This window comes from Gymnoscopelus braueri (assembly GCF_963280865.1).
Source record: "Gymnoscopelus braueri genome assembly, chromosome: 6".
Classification (NCBI taxonomy): Eukaryota; Metazoa; Chordata; class Actinopteri; order Myctophiformes; family Myctophidae; genus Gymnoscopelus; species Gymnoscopelus braueri.
In genome coordinates this window covers 6477844-6498552 of record NC_137607.1, presented here as the reverse complement: position 1 = coordinate 6498552, position 20709 = coordinate 6477844, and the positions used below count along the sequence as shown (strand labels likewise).

The following is a 20709-nucleotide window of genomic DNA, read 5'->3' as shown; positions in this document are numbered from 1 at the left end:
CTTGTGTGATATGTCTGGGGAGTAGATTAATGCATAGCTCATAAAGATTTGTTGAATTGAGAGTAATCATGTTTGTCAAAAAGAAGATTATATCAAATAAAAGGAGTTTTCCTAACAGAGATACTTCTTATAAATTGTGTGTACTCAATTCACAGAGACATTTAATGACAGACAGATTTACACTACTATGCAAAACATCATCAAAACTGTAAAAAAATAAAACAGTAAACAGTTTGAGGGGGGGGGGGGGGGGGGGCTAGGCTTTGACTTCTACAGGGGCCAGTTTCAAATTGCAGCCACTACTGAGGACTACTGAGGTCAGTGCTACTGGTAGTTGTGCAGGCCAACTGGAGAGGTGTTCTTGGGTACAGGGACAATGATGGACCTCTAGAAATAAGAGGGCACGAAGCACTGAGCAAGGGGGAGGTTCAATGTGGTTGTGATGACCACTGGCACAGGAGGTCAGCACAGGTCTTGTTGACCTGCCCAAAGATCCTGTCCAGTCCGGCTGCTTTCCCGATGTTCACCCTTTCCAGCACCATCCGCACGTCCTGCTCAGAGAGGATTAACATGCTAGCTGTATGGTTCAGCTGCATCAAATAACAAATATTTGTTCCACATTGACAATAATACAGTTATGACACCATAATAAAATAATAAACCGGGTTACCTTTTAAACCTCAATGTGCAGGCCTTGTGTGTTTGTAGGATGTAGAGTATTATACAATGTCATACAGTATGACCCTTTTGAAATGACATTTGACGAAATAATTATGTGTTTTCAACGGATCTTGCAGTTCAGACTATGTTATGGGAAGCTTAAGTATTGGTATCAAAATGTACTTAAGTACCAAAAGTAGAAAGTACTCATTATGCAGGATGTCCCATTCCACATGTTGTCAAATGTATGAAATGTCAAAAAATATTTTGAAAATAGCAGATCTACAAGCTCACAATGCATTGCGACGCATGTGAGCTTGTAGGTCTGCTCTTTTCAAATGGCAGTGGAGTAAAAAGTGGAGTAAACAGTACAATATTTGCCTCTGAGATGTAGTGGAGTAGAAGTAAAATATTTAGTAAGACATGAGAACAACAGTACATGGATAGATTCACAATACAAGGTCTACTAAACTGGAAGACTCATTAAGCACTGAGCTTGTTTAAGATGAGATCCCCATGCACACAAATCATGATGATAGCCTTAGATCAAGACCTTCGTAGATGTATTTTGTCAATTTTGACATTTTGTATCGACAAAAAAAAACAACAATCGATCAAATACATGCATCTACGAGTCTTGATCTAAGGCTAATGATGTGACATCACTGCAGTGCAAAGCCCTCACATGCAAAGAAAGCCTTTATCTATGTTCATTCACTAGGCATAATAATACATATGCAACAAGCAACGATAGGGACACACACTGAACGAAGCGAATAAACGCGCTTTTTACCCCAGATCGGCATAGAATTCGTCTCCTTCGATGTCAACAAATGCCGTAGGAAAGGGGGGGGGGGACGGGGGGGACTCGTCCCCCGTGGGCCGCGGAGCGGCCTCGCGTGGGCCACGAACCGGTATTTGGGCCGCGAGGCCACGGGGAAAAAGAGGAGGGAAAAAAAGCCTCAAATGAGGCCGGCACTAGGACCCCGCGGCCGCTGCCTGGAAGGGAGGGCTGCTGGCTGCTGGCTGCTGGCTGCTGTGAGCTGCTGTGAGCTGCTTGAAGGTGGAAGAGCGGCACAATCACATTTATTAAGAGTTATAAAAAGAAATAACCGCAAATAACCACCCAAAACTCAGAAATATCCGCCCAAAACCGCAAAAAAATCGTGCGCTTCGCGCGCGCAAGGATGGGGGTGCGCACGCGCGTTGAGCGCACGCACGCGACTTCGTGGGCCGGTACAAATATGTCCCCCCCAACTGGGAATGGCTTCCTACGGCTATGGTCAACATCAACCTCGTCCGCCATGTTTACTGGATGATAATAATAAACAACGGGCCAAGAGGAGAAAACACACAGTGGGACATCTCCATATAACCTAGGGGCGGCCATAGCTGAGTGGTTAGTGAGCCCGCCTAGGGAGCCAGAGGCCCTAGTTGCCCCAGGTACGATTCCAGGCCACGCCAGCATATGTGTCGATGAAATGAAATTTGTCCCTGAGCAAGACTCTTAACCCCTAATTGCTCACAGGCCCTCATTGGAAACAAGCCCGCAAGGACTTTCATGAACGTCCTGTTAAAAGGAATTATCCTTATCCTTATCCATACAGCGACCCCTGCTGGTGGGACGTTTATATAGTTGCATCTTCGGGTCATAAAAAATACACTGTGGAATTCATGGTCATTAATTCGTTGGGAGTCTATTTATGTTTTGTTAAAACAATGTTTTCTGTTTATGATCTCAAACCAGCATTTATGGGGCTTTTTAACAATCTGCAGGGTTCAGAGTATAGTGTGTGTTTTCACCCGGACGAGAGAGAAGGATGGACACAGGCAGCGTTGCCATGTCCGCTTAGTATAAGCGACTTTGGGTTTGTTTTTCTGTGAAGTTGCTTGTAATGTTGTTTTTAAACCAGTGGTTCCAAAATATTTTCATGTCAAGGACCCCCCAAATTAATATGTAATAATTATCCAAGAACCCCCCCCCCCATCTGAAAATATTTTATGCCAGGGACCCCCATATAAGATTTGTGTTTTTAGAAATATTCTACATTTTCCACTTTTTTTTTTTTAAATAGCAGATCTACAAGCTCACAGTGCGCCGCATTGCAACGCGTTGTGAGCTTGTAGATCGGCTATTTTCAATCGCTTCTTTTTGCCTTGTTTTCATAGACCCAGTTGCTTATTTCTCTCACACAAACTGGCAACTCTGGTGTCCGTCCCTCTATTTCCTCCGGTGTGAAACCAAGGACTGAAACGGGAGAGCCAAACAAACACAGCGGAGCGAACGTGCTACGGAAGTTTGTGTTATAATCAGTGTTCGGTAACGTGCGCCGTTACGTAATATATTACCGAAATGCCGTAACGGGTAATGTGACGCATTACTACAAGGAGAAGCTGTAATATAGTAGTAAGATGACACTACGTTACTACGTTACTTAGTGCGTTACCCACCAAAGTGAAAAAGCTGCAGCCTACATTCCCGGAAAACTACAAAACCCATGCACTGACCCATTCGATCCATTATTATTTCCTGTTGGCGCACTTTGCGAATGCGATTGTGAATGTGATGCACCAGTCCAGCACACCACAACAAACAACAACAACATTGACACCAGGTAGAATGGCAGAGTCTGAGAATGAGATATTGGTTGAGGACAATGAGGAGGAGATTGAGGAAAATTAGCCGCTTGGGGAGTCTGGGGACCCGGGCGTTTCGTTTTCTGCGTGGATATTCAAACTATTTTGAATTTGTAAGAGAAAAGGACGAGAAGAACATTTCAGTCAAATGTAAGCTATGCTGTGCAGTGCCAGGGAGGAAGACGAGGGAGCTCTCTACGGCAAAGAAAAGCACAAGCAACCTGAAAAAACACCTGTAAAAAGTGCACCCTAATACCAAACTCAAACTAACTTGGAAAAGAAAAGCAGATGACGCTGGCACAAGCAGCAATATTAAGCAACAAAAACTTGATTTCACCAGACCAGCCCGTACTGAACGGCTTGAACCCAAAGAAGTGAGGAGACTGGTAGCGGAGTATATTGTGGAAGACATGAAGCCTCTGTCAACAGTGGAGTCGCCAGCTTTTAGAACGCTTGTCGGCAAAATCCCTGTTAAAACCGATAAGGTAAGATCATGCATGAGTTTATATCCTGAAACTAGCCCCTACGGAACCTCTCCCTCCGCTAAGTAGCTCCGAGATGAGGTCCCTCGTTGGTTCCTGCCGTTTGCGGTTGACATATGTCGCACATTTTCCACTTTTACATGTTTCTTACCCCTTTCTGCACATCGTATCCAAAAAGCAAAGCAATTGCGCCACTCTCTCAGATGTTTTAAGTTCTAGCGGAACATAACAGCTTCCAACGAGTTGAAGAAAGTATTTAATTTGCCTCGGTTTTCATCCGGTTACATGTTTTTAAGACATTGCGCAAGAGTTGCGCCCGTAGAGATAACATTACTGATTACCCTACTGGTCAAATGTTAAATTGCATCTTCTAATGCAAAATATTATGGAACCGGATGAAATCCGATGCAAATTAAATACTTTCTTCAACACGTTGGAAGCTGTTATGTTCCGCTAGAACTTAAAACATCTGAGAGAGTGGCGCAATTGCTTTGCTTTTTGGATACGATGTGCAGAAAGGGGTAAGAAACATGTAAAAGTGGAAAATGTGCGACAATGTCGACCGCAAACGGCAGGAACCAACGAGGGACCTCATCTCGGAGCTACTTAGCGGAGGGAGAGGTTCCGTAGGGGCTAACCTGAAACGTGACTGTCATATCGTGACCGTCATGGATGAACTTAAACCTGGTATTTAAACCTTCTCTCTTTTTGTCCGTACATCTACATAAACATTCATATTTCACATATAAAGTGCTAACCTCATGGCCACGGATGTTACAATTATGTACGTTCCCTCAGAAGTACCCGAATATTCTGAATTGTTAAATAAACAGCATTTTAATCCGATTGGTGGCCATTTCCCCCGTATTTTCTCCATATATTTCAACTACGTGACCCTATCTGTTGGGAGGTGTATTGCACTCTGATACATAATAACTCTATGAGAAAATGGCCACCAATCTGATTAAAATGCTTTTTATTGAAGAATACGGAAGATACGGGTACTTTTGAGGGCCCGTACACAATTGTAACATCCGTGGCCATGGGGTCAGCACTTTATATTCGAAATCTGAACGTTTATGTTGATGTTTGGAGCAAAAAGTGAGCAAGTGCAAACACCAGGTTGAAGTTCATCCATGACGGTCGTAACAGACGACCTGGTGCGTGTATACGTTCTCATAGAAGGACATGGCTCATTTGCATGCAAGTACTTTTACTCAAGTACTGTACTTAAGTACAATGTTTCATTTTCAGTCATGTCATTGTTATCCCAGACATGCAAAAGTGTCACTTTTCAGCTACAGTCACCTTTTTGAACCCAAATAGGGCAATTGTGTGACACCTGACCCGAAAGAAAACAACATGTTGTCACCTTTTTCACCTCGTATCGGGGCTGTTTGCATGCCTGTATCCAAGTCACTAGCATTTAATCAACGGTGGAAAAAGTACTCAAATGTTTTACTTAAGTAAAAGCATCAATACTGCAATTTAGAAATACTCTGTGACAAGTAAATGTCCAGAATTCAAAATGTACTTAAAGTACCAAAAGTAAAAGTACTCATTATGCAGAATGTCCCAAGTTTTCAAATGTAAACAAATATCCTTCGAAAATAGCAGATCTACAAGCTCATCATGAGCTTGTAGTCAGATCTGCTATTTTCAAATGGCTGAAATATATGGCTGAAGTGGTTAATGTATGTTCTGTAATAATAATCCAAATCTACAAAGTAACTTGTAACTAAAGTTTTCTAATAATTGTAGTGGAGTAAAAGTATAATATTTGCCTCTGAGATGTAGTGGAGTAGAAGTAAAAGTACTGACATTTGGAAATACTCCAATAAAGTATTAAACATACCTAAATTGATTAATTTAAGTAAATAAATTGATTCATTAATTTATAATCATATCTTATAATTTAAATGCCTGCCCATCTGCCATCTCTGTGTCCCAATTTCCAAAAATAATTTGTGGGCTAATAATAATAATACAAAATCTAGATTATTTAATTGTTCAATTTTTGCTTCTTTTTTTTTTAAGTAACTAAAAAGTAATATGTTATATTAATATATTACTGTTGCTCAGACAGTAATATGTAACGAAATGTATTACTTTAAAAGGAAGGTAATAAGTAATAGTAATATATTACTTAAAGTAAAGTAACTTGCCCAACACTGGTTATAATGTAATAAGTTTGCGGTTAAACAAACCTTTGTGTAACTTGTGTCTGAGATTGTATTTGCACGACAGTCTGTGTAAAGTTGTGGAAACGGAATGTCCAGAGGGACATCCAGGAACGTTAAAGAAGGTACAGTCTATGAAGGTACAGCTTGTATTTTGCTCTCCCAGGAGCAGTAGTGTCAACCAAGTCTATGAAAACAAGCCCAAAAGAAGCGACCACATGAGCACTTTAAACTTTAATATTCATCGGCTATTAAAAGAAAAGGAAAAAAATGTAGTTTTTTTGTTGGTTTTTTAAACATTATAACAAATCTTGTATGGGGGTCCCTGGCAGGCTGGCACAAAAATATTTTCAGATGGGGGTCTGCAGGACAAAATACATTAATTTGGAAAAAAATTAGAACCACTGGTTTAAACAACAATAGGAAATAAGCAACTACACCTTAGAAACAAGCACAAAAAAACGCAACCCGCAACTACCAATATTTACAAGCTACTTTACAGAAAAACAAGCCCAAAGTTGCTTATAATAAACGGACATGGCAACACTACAAAGGGGTTGGGGTCTTGGGCAACAACTACACAAGCATCAACAGACATTGGTGAACATGTATATATTTAATTTGCTCAAATCATTAATAAATAATTGACAATAATGTTTCAGCGGGGAGAGAACGTCTTACCTTTTAAGAAGGAACATTTTCTGTCAGAGATACAGTTAAATTAAGATTAATTATATTTTCCACATGATATTCAACACTGCTGGGCTGCTTGAAGTGAAAAAGCTTGTGTATTATAATTGAATATTCATGAAGTGCTCTGTGATACATGTGAGTAACTTGACCAGTTGACAAGCTATTAACCAAATAAGTGAATCCTTCCTTAATGTCTGTTATTGTTGAAGTTGAGTGTAAGAGGAGTTTCTCCTCTTAATGAATCCTAAACTCCTGGGATTTCATTCCAGATTCTGTCGAGTCCAGACTTCAGCTGCAGAATGAACTTTCCAGACCCATCCAGACCCGTTTCAGTGAAACAGGAGGAACCTGAAGACCAGCCAGACCTCAGTAAGTGTCACTGTCTCTCTCTTTCTTTTCTAGCTTCAAGGTGTTTATTGTCACATATGAAAAAGGTAGTGCACGCACATCCGTTGGTCCAGGTGCTTAGACAAACAAAGTATAATGAAAAAGAATAAAGTCTGCACACTGGTAGTTGCAAAAAGCTCCAGAATGTATTGCTCGTCAACGTTAGACGAGCAATACATTCTGGACCTTTTTGCAACTACCAGTGTGCAGAATTTATTCTTTTTTGTTTATTGTCACATAAACATACAATACAGTTGCTAGTTAAATATGGAAACATGAACTGGTTGACTGTCGACTGACAGGTAGCCAAACGTCTATATGCCAACTCTATGCCTGTCAACTTGCTGCCTACATCAGATACTCTACTGATTTCACAACACAATCCAAGTGGTGACATGCAATTATTAAACCTAAACCAAGGATGTCATATTTTCCAAACGTTTCTCCTTCCTAGGCAATATACCTTATTTATGTCCTCTTCTGGCTAATATGAATCCAGTGGTGGTCCTTCACGAACTCCCTCTGAACATGGTTCGCCAGGCTCTCCATCCACCAGCACACCTGCAGCAATGCAGCAGTGATGAAGAGGAGAAGGTTAATCATTCTGACACGTGCTGGGAACCAAAAGACGACGGGGGCAACGACTCCGTCTCTGATTGGTCGCACTCAAAGTCTCGGTCAAACGGAAAGAAGCAGAAGAAAGGCAGAAAACTCAACAAAGATGTCCCTTCAACGACACAGACATCACAACCCAACACCAACGGTAACTAACCGAGAGCCGTGGTCATTGAAAAAACACGGCCCCCTCACACATGGGATGTGTGTTTTCAATGAATCTAACATAAAATTTTCAAATGTTGTTTGAAGTTACGATAGGTTCATATAGGGAGGGGGCGTGTCTGATAACATGAATATTAAATATCTAAATATTAAATCAAGCACCTTAAAAACTTTCTGGGGTGCACACAAAAGCCTGATTAAACATTAAAATGACTCCAGAAGGGTTTCAAAGTGAAATACCCCTTTAAACAGACCGGGTTGGTTGCATTTAAAGGTAGGGTAAGTGATATTTTTGGTTAAAACAGCAACAAAAAAAAAGTTCTCTATATTCTGATAGTAATCATTGCTGTAGAGTGTTTGTTCAGTCACAGGGGTCTCCCTGTCTCTCCAACTCTTTAATAAATTGAACATTTTCAGGTAGGTGATACATTTTCAGCCAATCAGGAGAGAGTACCCATTTATCAGCTTCATTTGTATAGTGTTCCAGTTCCAATTTTTTCAAATTGGTATCCCGACCTGAAAATGCATGTTCTGTTTAATAAAGAGCTAGAGAGACATGGAGACTCCCGTTACTGAATAAACACTCTTTATAGCAAGTATTTAACACTTATTTTAAACAAAGAAAATCACTCACCCTACCTTTTTTAATGAAAAAAGTAAAAGAAAAACAATAAATAAATAAAACACTTGAACAAATTCAAACTATAGCAGAATTAGTTCAAATTAAATAAAGTATTAGAAAATTAGAGATCAGTTCAGCAACATGGTTTGGAACTCTTTGTCCTGAAAGACAGCAGCCCCCAGAAGGCTAGAAACAATACATCCTCATTCGCAGTTGTTCGCTCAGTACATGAAGGCGGCCTTTACATTTGCATGTCTGAGGGAAATAATGCACCTTGTGCACATATCAGCAGCATTTTGTTGTGCCTCAGATAGAAAACCCATAAATTTTTCCCATAGAGATTTCCTAAAATATTTGTGGGATCGATAAGGCAATCACACTAATGTTATCTTCACTATTTATTGTGGGATCGCTAAGGCAATCACACTAATGTTATTCCCACTATTTATTTTTCCACCGTTGATTAAATGCTAGTGACTTGGATAACAATGACATGACTGAAAATGAAACATTGTACTTAAGTACAGTACTTGAGTAAAAGTACTTGCATGCAAATGAGCCATGTGCTTCTATGAGAACGTATACACGCACCAGGTCGTCTGTTACGACCGTCATGGATGAACACTTGCTCACTTTTTGCTCCAAACATCAACATAAACGTTTAGTAATCTAGTGTTGACTATCATGTTATTTTTCTGCTCCTAGACATCCTGCACATGGTTGTGTGTAAAGAGGAGGTTTCTCCTGAACAGGAGCAGAGTCCCAGTCTGCTCCAGGAGGAACCAGAGCCTCCACACATTAAAGAGGAACAGGAGGAGCTACTTCAAAGACCAGAGGAGCCTAACGGGTCAATGTTGACATTACTAGCAGTGAAAAGTGAAGTTGACGATGAAGACATCTCTTCACACTGCTATGAAGTTGAAGTCAAGGTTGAACCTGACACTGAAGTCACTGAAGACGGTGATGATTTGGAGGAGACCAGTGGAGGTCAGTCAGTGTTAAACATAGGGACAGGAATTACATGTGTGGGGGGAAACTGGGATTTGGAATAATGACTAAATTAGGAGAATAAAAGAGTATAATAATTATATTAAACATGTTATATAAACATAGTGCTCCCAAACAAGGGACTTGTTTGATGATGGAAGCTTTTCAAGTTGTATCTGTACTCACCATCTTTAACCTGTCTCTCCCCTTCTCTCTTCTGCTCTCTCTCCCCCACTCTCTCTCCACTTATCTTTCTCTCCTCTCTCCCCCCCCCCCTCCTCTCAGGAGTGAGGTCCCACTCTTCCCAGATTCAGTCCTTCTCTTGTTCTGAGTGTCCATGCGCCTTCACATCTCAGATCTGGCTCCATAAACACATAAGGTGGAATCACAAAAAAAAACCTTTCCACTGTAACCAGTGTGACAAGAGTTTCGGCGAGCCAAGGGAATTGATGAGACACCAGTTTGTCCATAATGTAGAAAAACCTTTCCTCTGTAAACAATGTTGCAAGAGATATACCCATTCAGATGGTCTGAAGAGACACCAGCTTGACACCAGCCATGGAGAAAAACGTTTCTACTGTACTCTGTGTAAGAGAATTTTTGGTGTGCCATGTGCCCTCAAGATACACCAGCTTGTCCACACTGGAGAGACACTAAAACCGTTCCACTGTAAAGACTGTGACCATGGGTGGACTGGGCATCTGGCATACCGGGCCAGATTTGCCCAGTCGGCCGAACCATCAACTCATTGCCTGCCATTGCCGAGTTCACTCGTCAGTTGACCCGAGGCTCGCACTGCCATTGACGAGTTGTGTGTTCCCCCCCCCCGATTCTACAAGACTTGGATACGTCTTTTAAAATGGTAAAACATTTCGGGTATTCAGGATTTTTTTGGCGTATTTTTGCCACCGTTTTAGGATAGTTACGGTAATTTTTGGACTGGGTGGCCGTCCTAGTGGCCGAATCGCAGGCCCAAGTGGCCCAGGAGTCCCACCCAAACAGCTGATCTACAAGTCCACAACCCGTCGCTGCTTCGACGCGTTGACGAAACATAAATAAAGGAATGCGTCTGTCAGTACACTTGGCAGAGAGAGAGAGAGAGACAGCGCTAATCTGATGGGACTTGTAGAACGACAGTTTAACACGTGAAGAAGGTGATGTGGTGACTATGCCTTCATGCTTTCTATCACAAAATGGTTCAGAATGGTTGCTAGCGATCTGAAGAACATTAAACCGCAAACTGCATGATGTTTTGCAAGTAATTATTATTAGTAAATTGATTGATTAGATGTTAAGCCCTATTCTATACTTTAGTCATACAATTATGTCACACAAAAATAACTATCTACAAGCTCAGTCTCATTGTGATGTGGTGTGTCCTTGTAGATTTGCTATTTTTGCAACTAATGAACATTTCTGCTAATAATTACATGACATGTGTAATGCGTCTTTCCTGTTGCCCAGGCAGCCTATGGGCTTAAAGGACATTGATCAAAGTCAAACATATTGTTTCAGTTATTATTATTGTTTTTACTGACCTTTCAAAATGTTCACAGGGTCATGCATAGCTGTTATTAAAAACACTGAATGATTTTGCTGTTACAATAAAACAACTTTTTTGCATACATACAGTTCCCAAATCAGTCTTTGCTATGTATAAGTTAGGCATATCCTCATACAGCCTATAGACCTAGCCTATAACAGATGCATTCTCAGATCATTATAGCCTAGCCTTGTTGTCTATACTTTAGCAAACTACAGTTCTGATTACATGCAGACTCAGTTTTGCATGTAATCATGTTCATACTTAACCCATTCATAATAGTCCTCTACGGCTCATATCCAGGTTTGTAAAAGGTCCATTATATAATGTCCAGTGGAGATGATCTCCCCAGATTAGGCTTGCTTGCTGCCAGTGCCATGATGTGCTTTAGCCTGCATCCTCCTTATAAGAGCAACACACTCATTGTTTGTGAGTACTGTAGGCTAACTATCATATTTATGGGTTTTAGTTGTGTATGGGTCGTGTAGTTATCATTTATTTTACTCAAGGCTCCAGAACATGGAGGGAGGCTTTTCAGTAAAAGTGGTGGTATTAGAATCAGAATCAATAATCAATCTTTATTGTCACATCACATTACAAGTAAGTGGGTGAAATTCTTGGTTGTGCAGGCTCATCATTGCAGTTAAAAAGATAGTCACATCATAGAGAGCATGTGCGTTAAGGGCATGTGCGTTTGTATGTGCCTTGACGGAGTGGGGCGGTAGAGTATCTGCGCGCCGGTTGTGGTGAAAGTCAGGCCCGAATTTATGTCCCAGTCCAGCCCCGAGCCACGCGCAGTCTCAGGTCCCACATCAAAGAGGCCAGCCTCCGATGGTGCTCTATACAGGGCACATGTGGTGTTTATGTGATTGAAAGTCTCCCCGCACTCGCATTCTGCGCTGTCTGCCAGATACCACTTCTTAGATATTTTGAAGCGGCCGACCCCAGTACGCAGTCGGTTCAGCAAGGTCCATTGCCAGCGAGGCAGATCTTCTCCTTTGACGCTGTCTCCCAGGTCCCAGATGTAACGGTGACAACGTAGCCTGGAAACCAGACGAATCTGCCAGTGCAAAAAAAGAAAAATAGCCCTCTGCGGATTTGGTCTGGCCCGCTCGGTTGTGATTGCAAATATGGGGTGGATTTATGACCAGAGCCCACATGCCAACCATTTTGGCATGTGGGCTTCTACACCAGGCTGGGGAACAGTCCTCTGCTGCCGCTAAGACCAGGGCTTATGTGGATATTCGTAGTACCTTGGCAGAGGCACCCCAGGAATATTATTATATGGTTATATTTCATTGGTGTCTTAACACAGTGTGGGACATGCCACACCACTGCCTACAGAGATACTTTTATGAGTGACATAAATAAACAAACAAACCCTCTTCATTCTCTTTATACTTGAGCTAATTGTCCTCCTGGGAATCAGAAACTAGATCCACTTTTACAGTACTTTGTGATGATGATGCTTCTGTTTTGTTTTTTGATGTAGGCAAAATCTTCTCTGGATCATAACTCAGTTATCCACACTGAGTGGATAGGGATAAAAATATCATTATTGTGTGTTTTTGCATGAAATACATTTAAAATGTATGCCATATCTATATCTATATGTGTGGACAAAATGTACCCTAAATATGAGTACTTATACTGACATTGACCACTTTTTTGTTATTGATAAATTGGTCTTAAATTTCATTTAAAGTGGCATTAAAAAAAAGTCTTAAATCTGAGTTCCCTAAACCCACTTAGGGCCCCCAGATGGACCGGCCCTGTGTTGATCTGTAACCGAGAGCATGTTTGGAAGGTGAGTTATTTCCACCTGGGTTTAATGCAATACCTCTTGTCAACCAGTAGGTGTCCTACCCAACCACAGCATCTACATTTCTCATTGGAAGAGTAGGGAGACCACCTCTAACCACCACTAGTTACATTATATTAACATACTCTACCATACAGATGTACTAGTTATATTGTATTAACTTATTCATACTATACAGATGTACTAGTTATATTGTATTAACTTATTCATACCATACAGATGAACTAGTCATCATACCAACTAAAACTAACGATAATCATAGTCCTAGTTGAAGTCTTTGTTAACATTGTTTCTCACTATCAATATTGAATTAAACAAACATTTAGAAATATACTATTATCGCCACTTTGTTTTGAGAAAATGCATCCATCACCTCTTCCTTATGCCTCATGTATGCTTGGTTATAGAGCATAATGACATACAAGACATCATAATGCACAACATTATAAAAATAAATATCCTTACAGTACAATAATACAAACATATGAGTAAATAACAATCAAGTATTCATACACTCCTAACACCCACTAATGAAATTTCAAATAATTTAATGAGGTGTATAATACATAACATTCAATACAGCATTTATTAATCAATTCCTAGTCAAAAGATGCTTTTAATAAATATTTAAGCTTAGTGTATCTTATTGTGTGATATGTCTGGGCAGTAGATTCATGCATAGTTCATAAATGTTTGTTTAATTGAGTTTGATCTTGCTCCTGGTAATGTGAAATTTCCTCCTGCAGCATGTGTGGTAGAGTATAATCATGTCTGCCTAAACGGAAAGATTGAGTGAGTGTTTGTAACAGAAATACTTCTAATAAATACGAGCAATGATTGGAGTAATCTGTTTTTAACAAATAACCAATCTAGACAATTTTGCATTGCAACAATATTAGTTCTGTATTCGAGTGCTAAACCTGCTTCTCGGGTTTGTACACTTTGTATTTTATTTTGTTTTATTTGATTTTATCCATTTTAGCACTGGACCATACTGCTGGGAAATAGCTAGATTTGACAATATTAAAGCCTGAATCACCTGTGTAATTGAGTTTTGTGTCTGAAATTGTGCACACTTCTTTCATAATAACAATCCAGTATTATTATTATTATTATTTCACTGCTTGTACCTTGCACTCAGGACAAAGTACTGTTGCTCTAATTAGATTACTCCTCTCTCTCTCTCTCTCTCTCGCTCGCTCTCGCTCTCGCTCTCGCTCTCTCTCTCTCTCTCTCTCTCTCTCTCTCTCTCTCTCTCTCTCTCTCTCTCTCTCTCTCTCTCTCTCTCTCTCTCTCTCTCTCAGTTCAGTTCTCAATGCAAGGTCAACAGAGTCTTTGTTAAAGTATAGAGAATCAAACCGTCAGCTTGGTGACAGATTATGGACAAAAGGGAGAGGTAATGTAACTAACACTTTATATGACATTTACAGTCTATGGTAGCATTCACACTGATGGCTTACAACAAAACCAAATAGACAGCTTATAGGCACTGCCTTTTTATGAAAACGTATAAGAAAATACCAAAATTAGCCGCACACAAGCCGCTCTTAGAAACCGCTGGTCTTTGAAAAGTTCAACATAGTTAAATAAAATGTTTAGAAATTTGCTTAATGATGCAGATCACTTTTTATCAGCTGTCCAATCAAGACTGTACACAAATCTCCGAACTGATTGTCTCGCTATGCCAAAACAGTATATTAAACCTATACCTACCTAATATACTGTAATTACATTGTATTCGCTATATCACCGTGGAGTTGTAATTTATTGAAGGCATGCCTATTCATATATCGCAGTAGTGAGTCGTGTCGTGGTGGTACAGCAACGTGAGCTCCAGCCTCTTGGTGACACAGCAACAGCTGGTTACCCAAACAGCAGATACTGTATGACAGAAACGGGGGGAGAAACAAACCTTGGTTCTCATCTCTGACAGCTGGTTGTATAAAACATCTGTATGGCAATAAATATGCCATACAGTTGATCAACCTTCATTCATTACACCTACTAGTTTAAAACTTTAATACTGGTCTCGGGCGAGGACAAAACGCAAGTTGAGGAAGCCCTCAGTACTGAACTCCGCAAAATCCGCACTTGGCTCTCCGATAACACCTTGGTAAAACAGAGTCCATTATTTTTGGGTCCAAAGATTTGCTTAGTAAGGCAACTGACTAAGAAAAAGTTAAGGTTAAGCCTATTTAGGCAGGTGACAGGTGAAAAATGTTATCAAAAGTGATCAAGAAAGTCAACCAAAGAACACGGTTTTTATCAACAAGAGCACACTAAAAAGACTCTAGCTGGAGCCCTCATTCAATGCCATATATATATATATATATATATATATATATATATATATATATATATATATATATATATATATATATATATATATATATATATATATATATGTATATATATATATATATGTATATATATATATATATATATGTATATATATATATATATATGTGTATATATATATATATATGTATATATATATATATATATATATATATATATATATATATATATATATATATATATATATATATATATATATATATATATATATATATATATTGGGCTTGACAAAACATCAGAAGGTCACAAGGGGAGCAAGTTTTATTTCCCTCCAAAAGGAGGTGTCTTACACTACAGCCGTTTTTTCCTTTTCCCCTATCCTACTTTGTATATCTGTTTATATTTGTTGATGACATGTATTAATGTGTAATATTTGATGCTCTGTTGATTAATTGAATACCTAGGACCATAATGGAAACACAAAAAAAGTGTGGTACAGTAAATGTCTTAATGTACCACATGCTGTTTACATTTCTGTCTAATAAAGTATTCAATCAATCACAATTAAGTTCCATAGAATATTGAAGTCTGTTTCAGTCTGTCGCCCCCCTTCTTCTTTTACCCTTCATTATGAGCATTAAAAGCGCTTGAGGCAGCACCTTTTCAAAATAAAAAGCTGTTAGTGTGAAGATAATTACAATTACAACTATTTATAAAATGTCGTTCAGCAGATGCTGTTATCCAGAGTGACTTACAAAGTACAAGATCACAGTAAGCAGTATGGACTAGGACCCTAGTCAACCTACAACAGTAAGCAGCATGGACCCTAGTCAACCTACAACAGCAAGCAGCATGGACCCTAGTCAACCTACAACAGCAAGCAGCATGGACCCTAGTCAACCTACAACAGCAAGCAGCATGGACCCTAGTCAACCTACAACAGCAAGCAGCATGGACCCTAGTCAACCTACAACAGTAATCAGCATGGACCCTAGTCAACCTACAACAGCAAGCAGCATGGACCCTAGTGAACCTACAGCAGTAATCAGCATGGACCCTAGTCAACCTACAGCAGTAAGCAGCATGGACCCTAGTGAACCTGCAACAGTAAGCAGCATGGACCCTAGTGAACCTACAGCAGTAATCAGCATGGACCCTAGTGAACCTACAGCAGTAATCAGCATGGACCCTAGTCAACCTACAGCAGTAAGCAGCATGGACCCTAGTGAACCTGCAACAGTAAGCAGCATGGACCCTAGTGAACCTACAGCAGTAATCAGCATGGACCCTAGTCAACCTACAGCAGTAATCAGCATGGACCCTAGTCAACCTACAGCAGTAAGCAGCATGGACCCTAGTGATCCTACAACAGTAATCAGCATGGACCCTAGTCAACCTACAGCAGTAAGCAGCATGGACCCTAGTGAACCTGCAACAGTAAGCAGCATGGACCCTAGTGAACCTACAGCAGTAATCAGCATGGACCCTAGTCAACCTACAGCAGTAATCAGCATGGACCCTAGTCAACCTACAGCAGTAAGCAGCATGGACCCTAGTGAACCTGCAACAGTAAGCAGCATGGACCCTAGTGAACCTACAGCAGTAATCAGCATGGACCCTAGTGAACCTACAGCAGTAAGCAGCATGGACCCTAGTGAACCTACAGCAGTAATCAGCATGGACCCTAGTGAACCTACAGCAGTAAGCAGCATGGACCCTAGTGATCCTACAGCAGTAAGCAGCATGGACCCTAGTGAACCTACAACAGTAATCAGCATGGACCCTAGTGAACCTACAGCAGTAAGCAGCATGGACCCTAGTGATCCTACAACAGTAATCAGCATGGTCCCTAGTGAACCTACAGCAGTAAGCAGCATGGACCCTAGTCATCCTACAACAGGGTAAGTGGTAAAATAATAATAATAATAACTAGAAAAAAAAAAGGTCTCCGCCAGGTCAGGTACGTTATTGTGGCCTCCTGGCGGCGCTATATTAGGCCAATATGAAAAGGGTGCCATTTATTCTTAGGCCTTTCTCGGCAATCGGACACTGCATTCATGATTTGAGGCATTTTGTTCAAAAAATTTGTTTTGCTAAATTAGACATGCTGGTGGCGCTATAACAGGCCAATGTGAAAAGGGTGGCATTTCTTCCTCGGCCTACCGTAAATGTGCGCGTGAAATTTCACGGAAATCGCAAGCTGTGTGCATAATTTGAGCCATTTTGTTCAAAATGGACCAATCCTGCAAACTTTGGAAGCCAACCTTAGCCAATGATGGATGGAATATGGGAAATCGGACCGATCCGTGTTGATCACATGACTATAGAGATACGGTGTACCCATTTGCATGATGTTTGGATAAAATCTGTAGGAGTAATATAAAAAAATGGGTTTTGCACAAATCGGTTATAACAGGCCCATGTGAAAAATGTAGGGCAGAGGTTCTGAATTGGCATCCATAGAGTGTGTGTGCAGAGTTTCACAGCGAACGGGCCAACGGTGCCGGAGATTAGTTGGTCGCGGACGGACAGCACATACAGACGGACACACGGACGGGCGGACAGGGTGAAAAACATGTGTTATGTTATGGCTGTAGAAGGGTTATTTGTATGTGATGTTTGTAAGTAGTGAAATAAAGCAGATACAAGCGTATATGTAAAGTTCAATGTGATATGGTTTAAGTAAAAGCAAAAAAAACATCAACTATGATACGTTTGTCGGTGCCGTTTTAGCAGGACATTTTCGAATATTTTCTTACCCCTTTCTGCACATCGTATCCAAAAAGTAAAGGTTTTCTGAAATGCTCTCAGATGTTTTAACTTCGAGCGCGCAATAAAATCTATCCAACGAGCTGAAAAAAGCTTTTAATTAGCTTCTCTCCTAAATGTTTTTAAGACATACCCAGAAGTTGCGCCCGCAGAGGCAACATTACTGATTCCCCTACTGGTCAAATGTTGAATTGCATCTTCTAATGCATAATATTATGGAACCGGCTGAGGAGAGAAGCTATTTAAACGCTTTTTTCAACTCGTCGGATATATTTTATTGGGCCCTAGAAGTTAAAACATCTGAGAGCATTTCAGAAAACCTTTACTTTTTGGATACGATGTGCAGAAAGGGGTAAGAAACATGTAAAGTGGAAAATATTCAAAAATGTCCTGCTCAAACGGCACCGGGCCACGAAGGACCTCATCTCGGAGCTACATAGCGGAGGGAGAGGTTCTAAATGGGAATAATAGCATTTCTCTCGCTAGTTCAGTGGTGTCCAAACTTTTTTCAAAGGGGGCCAAATTAGAAAATATTAAAACACCCAAGGGCCAGCTTGCTCTTGCTCTTGCTCTGCGCGCGCGAACATTTTCGATTATAGGCGGATTTTGGGCAAAATATGCGCGGTTTTCAGGCAGATTTGGGGCGTTTTATTGTTACTTTATTTCGGTTTTAGGGTTAAGCAAGAGCTAGAGAAGGTGCAGCCATCCTGAGGCGAAGGAGGAAAATGCAACTTTCACTTTTATAAATCTTTTTATTTTTTTGAAGGTGCAGGCGGGCCGTTCATAATACAATTTAGGAATGAAGCCAAGGGCCGTATAAAATTTGTCCTCGGGCCGCAAATGGCCCGCGGGCCGGACTTTGGACACCACTGCGCTAGTTCTACTGAAACTGCAATTCCGTGAATGCATTGTGATGCATTGTGAGCTTGGAGATCCATTGTCAGCTGTTCTTATCAATGATGGAGGGCGGGTGGGGTGGGGGGTTATGGGGTGGGTGGTATGGGGCTTCGGCTTCAACTCAACCGGATCTGTTTGGGTTAGATTGTAATTTCAGGCCAGATGAAAACTCTAAAGCAGTTGTTCTCAAAGATTTTCATGTCAAGGACCCCCAAATTGACATGCATTTGGCTGCAGACCCCAATCTGAAAATATTTTCTGCCAGGGGAAAATGTGATTTATCAAAATGTTTCGAAAATAGCCGATCTATAAGCTCAAAACGGGCAGTAATGCGATGTGTTGTGAGCTTGTAGAAAATAAAGTATAACATAGGGTTAAAGTGGTTAAACTGTTCCTCGTTTGCTGTGGACCCCCTGGAACTCCCTCAAGGACCCTTGGGGGTCCACAGACAACACTTTGAGAACCACTGCTCTAAAGATATGATACAAATATTATTGTAATTTAAATCCTATATTATACAATTGTAGAATTGAGAAAACAGAAGAAACAGTTAATTTGTACAAACATGTCACATTTAAGAACTCAAAGGCCACCCTAAGAGTGCTCTTTTTTTTTACTTTATTGGAGTATTTCCACATTTCTGTACTCTTACTTCTACTCCACTACATCTCAGAGGCAAATATTGTACTTTTAATCCACTACAATTATTTGAAAACTTTAGTATACTAGTTACTTTGTATATTTAGATTATTATTACAAAACATACATTAACCAACCACTTCAGCCCTATATACATTTCGGCCATTTGAAAATTGCCGATCTACAAGCTCACATACATGTGTGTGTGTGTGTGTGTGTGTGTGTGTGTGTGTGTGTGTGTGTGTGTGTGTGTGTGTGTGTGTGTGTGTGTGTGTGTGTGTGTGTGTGTGTGTGCGTGCGTGCGTGCGTGCGTGCGTGCGTGCGTGCGTGCGTGCGTGCGTGCGTGCGTGCGTGCGTGCGTGCGTGCGTGCGTGCGTGCGTGCGTGCGTGCGTGCATGCATGTGAATCAGACAGACAGACAAACAGACAGACACACACACACACAAAGAAAGAGAGAGAGACTAAGAAAGGGAAAGAGCGAGAGAGAGAGAGAGAGAGAGAGAGAGAGAGAGAGAGAGAGAGAGAGAGAGAGAGAGAGAGAGAGAGAGAGAGTGTGTGGTGTTCAGGATATGTCCAGGTATTTAAGGCTTTAGTGGCCTGGGTGTTTTGTGACATCACTCATATAGCAGCATGAGCTTTGATTGTAGATTGTAAATAAAATGATAATTATAGAATATTTTTTATGATTCCAGAAATCTTTCACCAAGATCAGAGTCTCCAACATCCAACTGTGAGTCTCTCAAGAGTGACCAGTCCATGGGTCACCCTTTGCACTTCAGAAATGAACCTGGACCTTCAGACAAAAAGTAAGATTATTAGGACTCAGGCAGCAATGTTCTCTTAAAATTCTCTTTTATTTTATTTTAACTCAGAATCAGAATCAGTTTTATTGTCACATCACAGGTTTACAAGGTAAAAAAGTGGGTGAAATTCGTTTTTGTACATCGTTCCCATCGCAACGTTAATTTCCATAGAAAGAAGAGGGGGGGGGGAGAAGAAGAGGGGTGGGGGGCAAGTGGGAAGGAGATCAAAACAAGAGAGCAACAGAAGGCCAGACAAGTTATCTACATATTTACAAAGTACCTGAGATAATAAAAAACTAAGGTGCCTGAGCATAGCAGCAATGTATGTATACTGTGCATGTTAGTTTTTAACAAAAAAGTCATTTGTACCTGGTGTAGTCCACAGGTGTGCCCGAGGGGGAGCTAAGTCCAAGTCATTGTCCCTGGTATAATCCACAGGTGTGTTCAGGAAGAGCCAGAAAAGTTTTTCACCACCTGCTGTCAGGCTGCTGAACAAGGCTTATGCCTCAT

At 40.6% G+C, this 20709-nt stretch overlaps 4 protein-coding genes across 4 annotated transcripts in view; all 4 read left to right on the top strand.

Annotated features, from left to right (window-relative positions):
* LOC308087453 (interferon-induced very large GTPase 1-like) overlaps positions 1–20709 on the top strand; it is a 98924-nt gene that overhangs the window by 28591 nt on the left and 49624 nt on the right. The gene's annotated exons all lie outside the window — the stretch shown is intronic.
* Positions 3071–11055, top strand: LOC308087463 (uncharacterized protein). Its single transcript, XM_080431338.1, has 5 exons — positions 3071–3782; positions 6922–7021; positions 7494–7802; positions 9147–9428; positions 9714–11055. The coding sequence occupies exons 1-5, from the start codon at positions 3708–3710 to the stop codon at positions 10208–10210; spliced, it is 1263 nt and encodes a 420-aa protein (XP_080287464.1). The 5' UTR covers positions 3071–3707; the 3' UTR covers positions 10211–11055.
* LOC308087462 (uncharacterized protein) overlaps positions 6032–20709 on the top strand; it is a 78994-nt gene continuing 64316 nt past the window's right edge. The window contains exon 1 of the mRNA XM_080431337.1: positions 6032–6084. The gene's annotated coding sequence lies outside the window, so the exon portion shown is untranslated. The remainder of the gene's footprint in view (positions 6085–20709) is intronic.
* LOC308087460 (uncharacterized protein) overlaps positions 14079–20709 on the top strand; it is a 60586-nt gene continuing 53955 nt past the window's right edge. The window contains exons 1-3 of the mRNA XM_080431335.1: positions 14079–14189; positions 15823–16992; positions 20089–20202. Coding sequence (XP_080287461.1) covers positions 15911–16992; positions 20089–20202 — 1196 coding nt within the window. The 5' untranslated portion in view covers positions 14079–14189; positions 15823–15910. The remainder of the gene's footprint in view (positions 14190–15822; positions 16993–20088; positions 20203–20709) is intronic.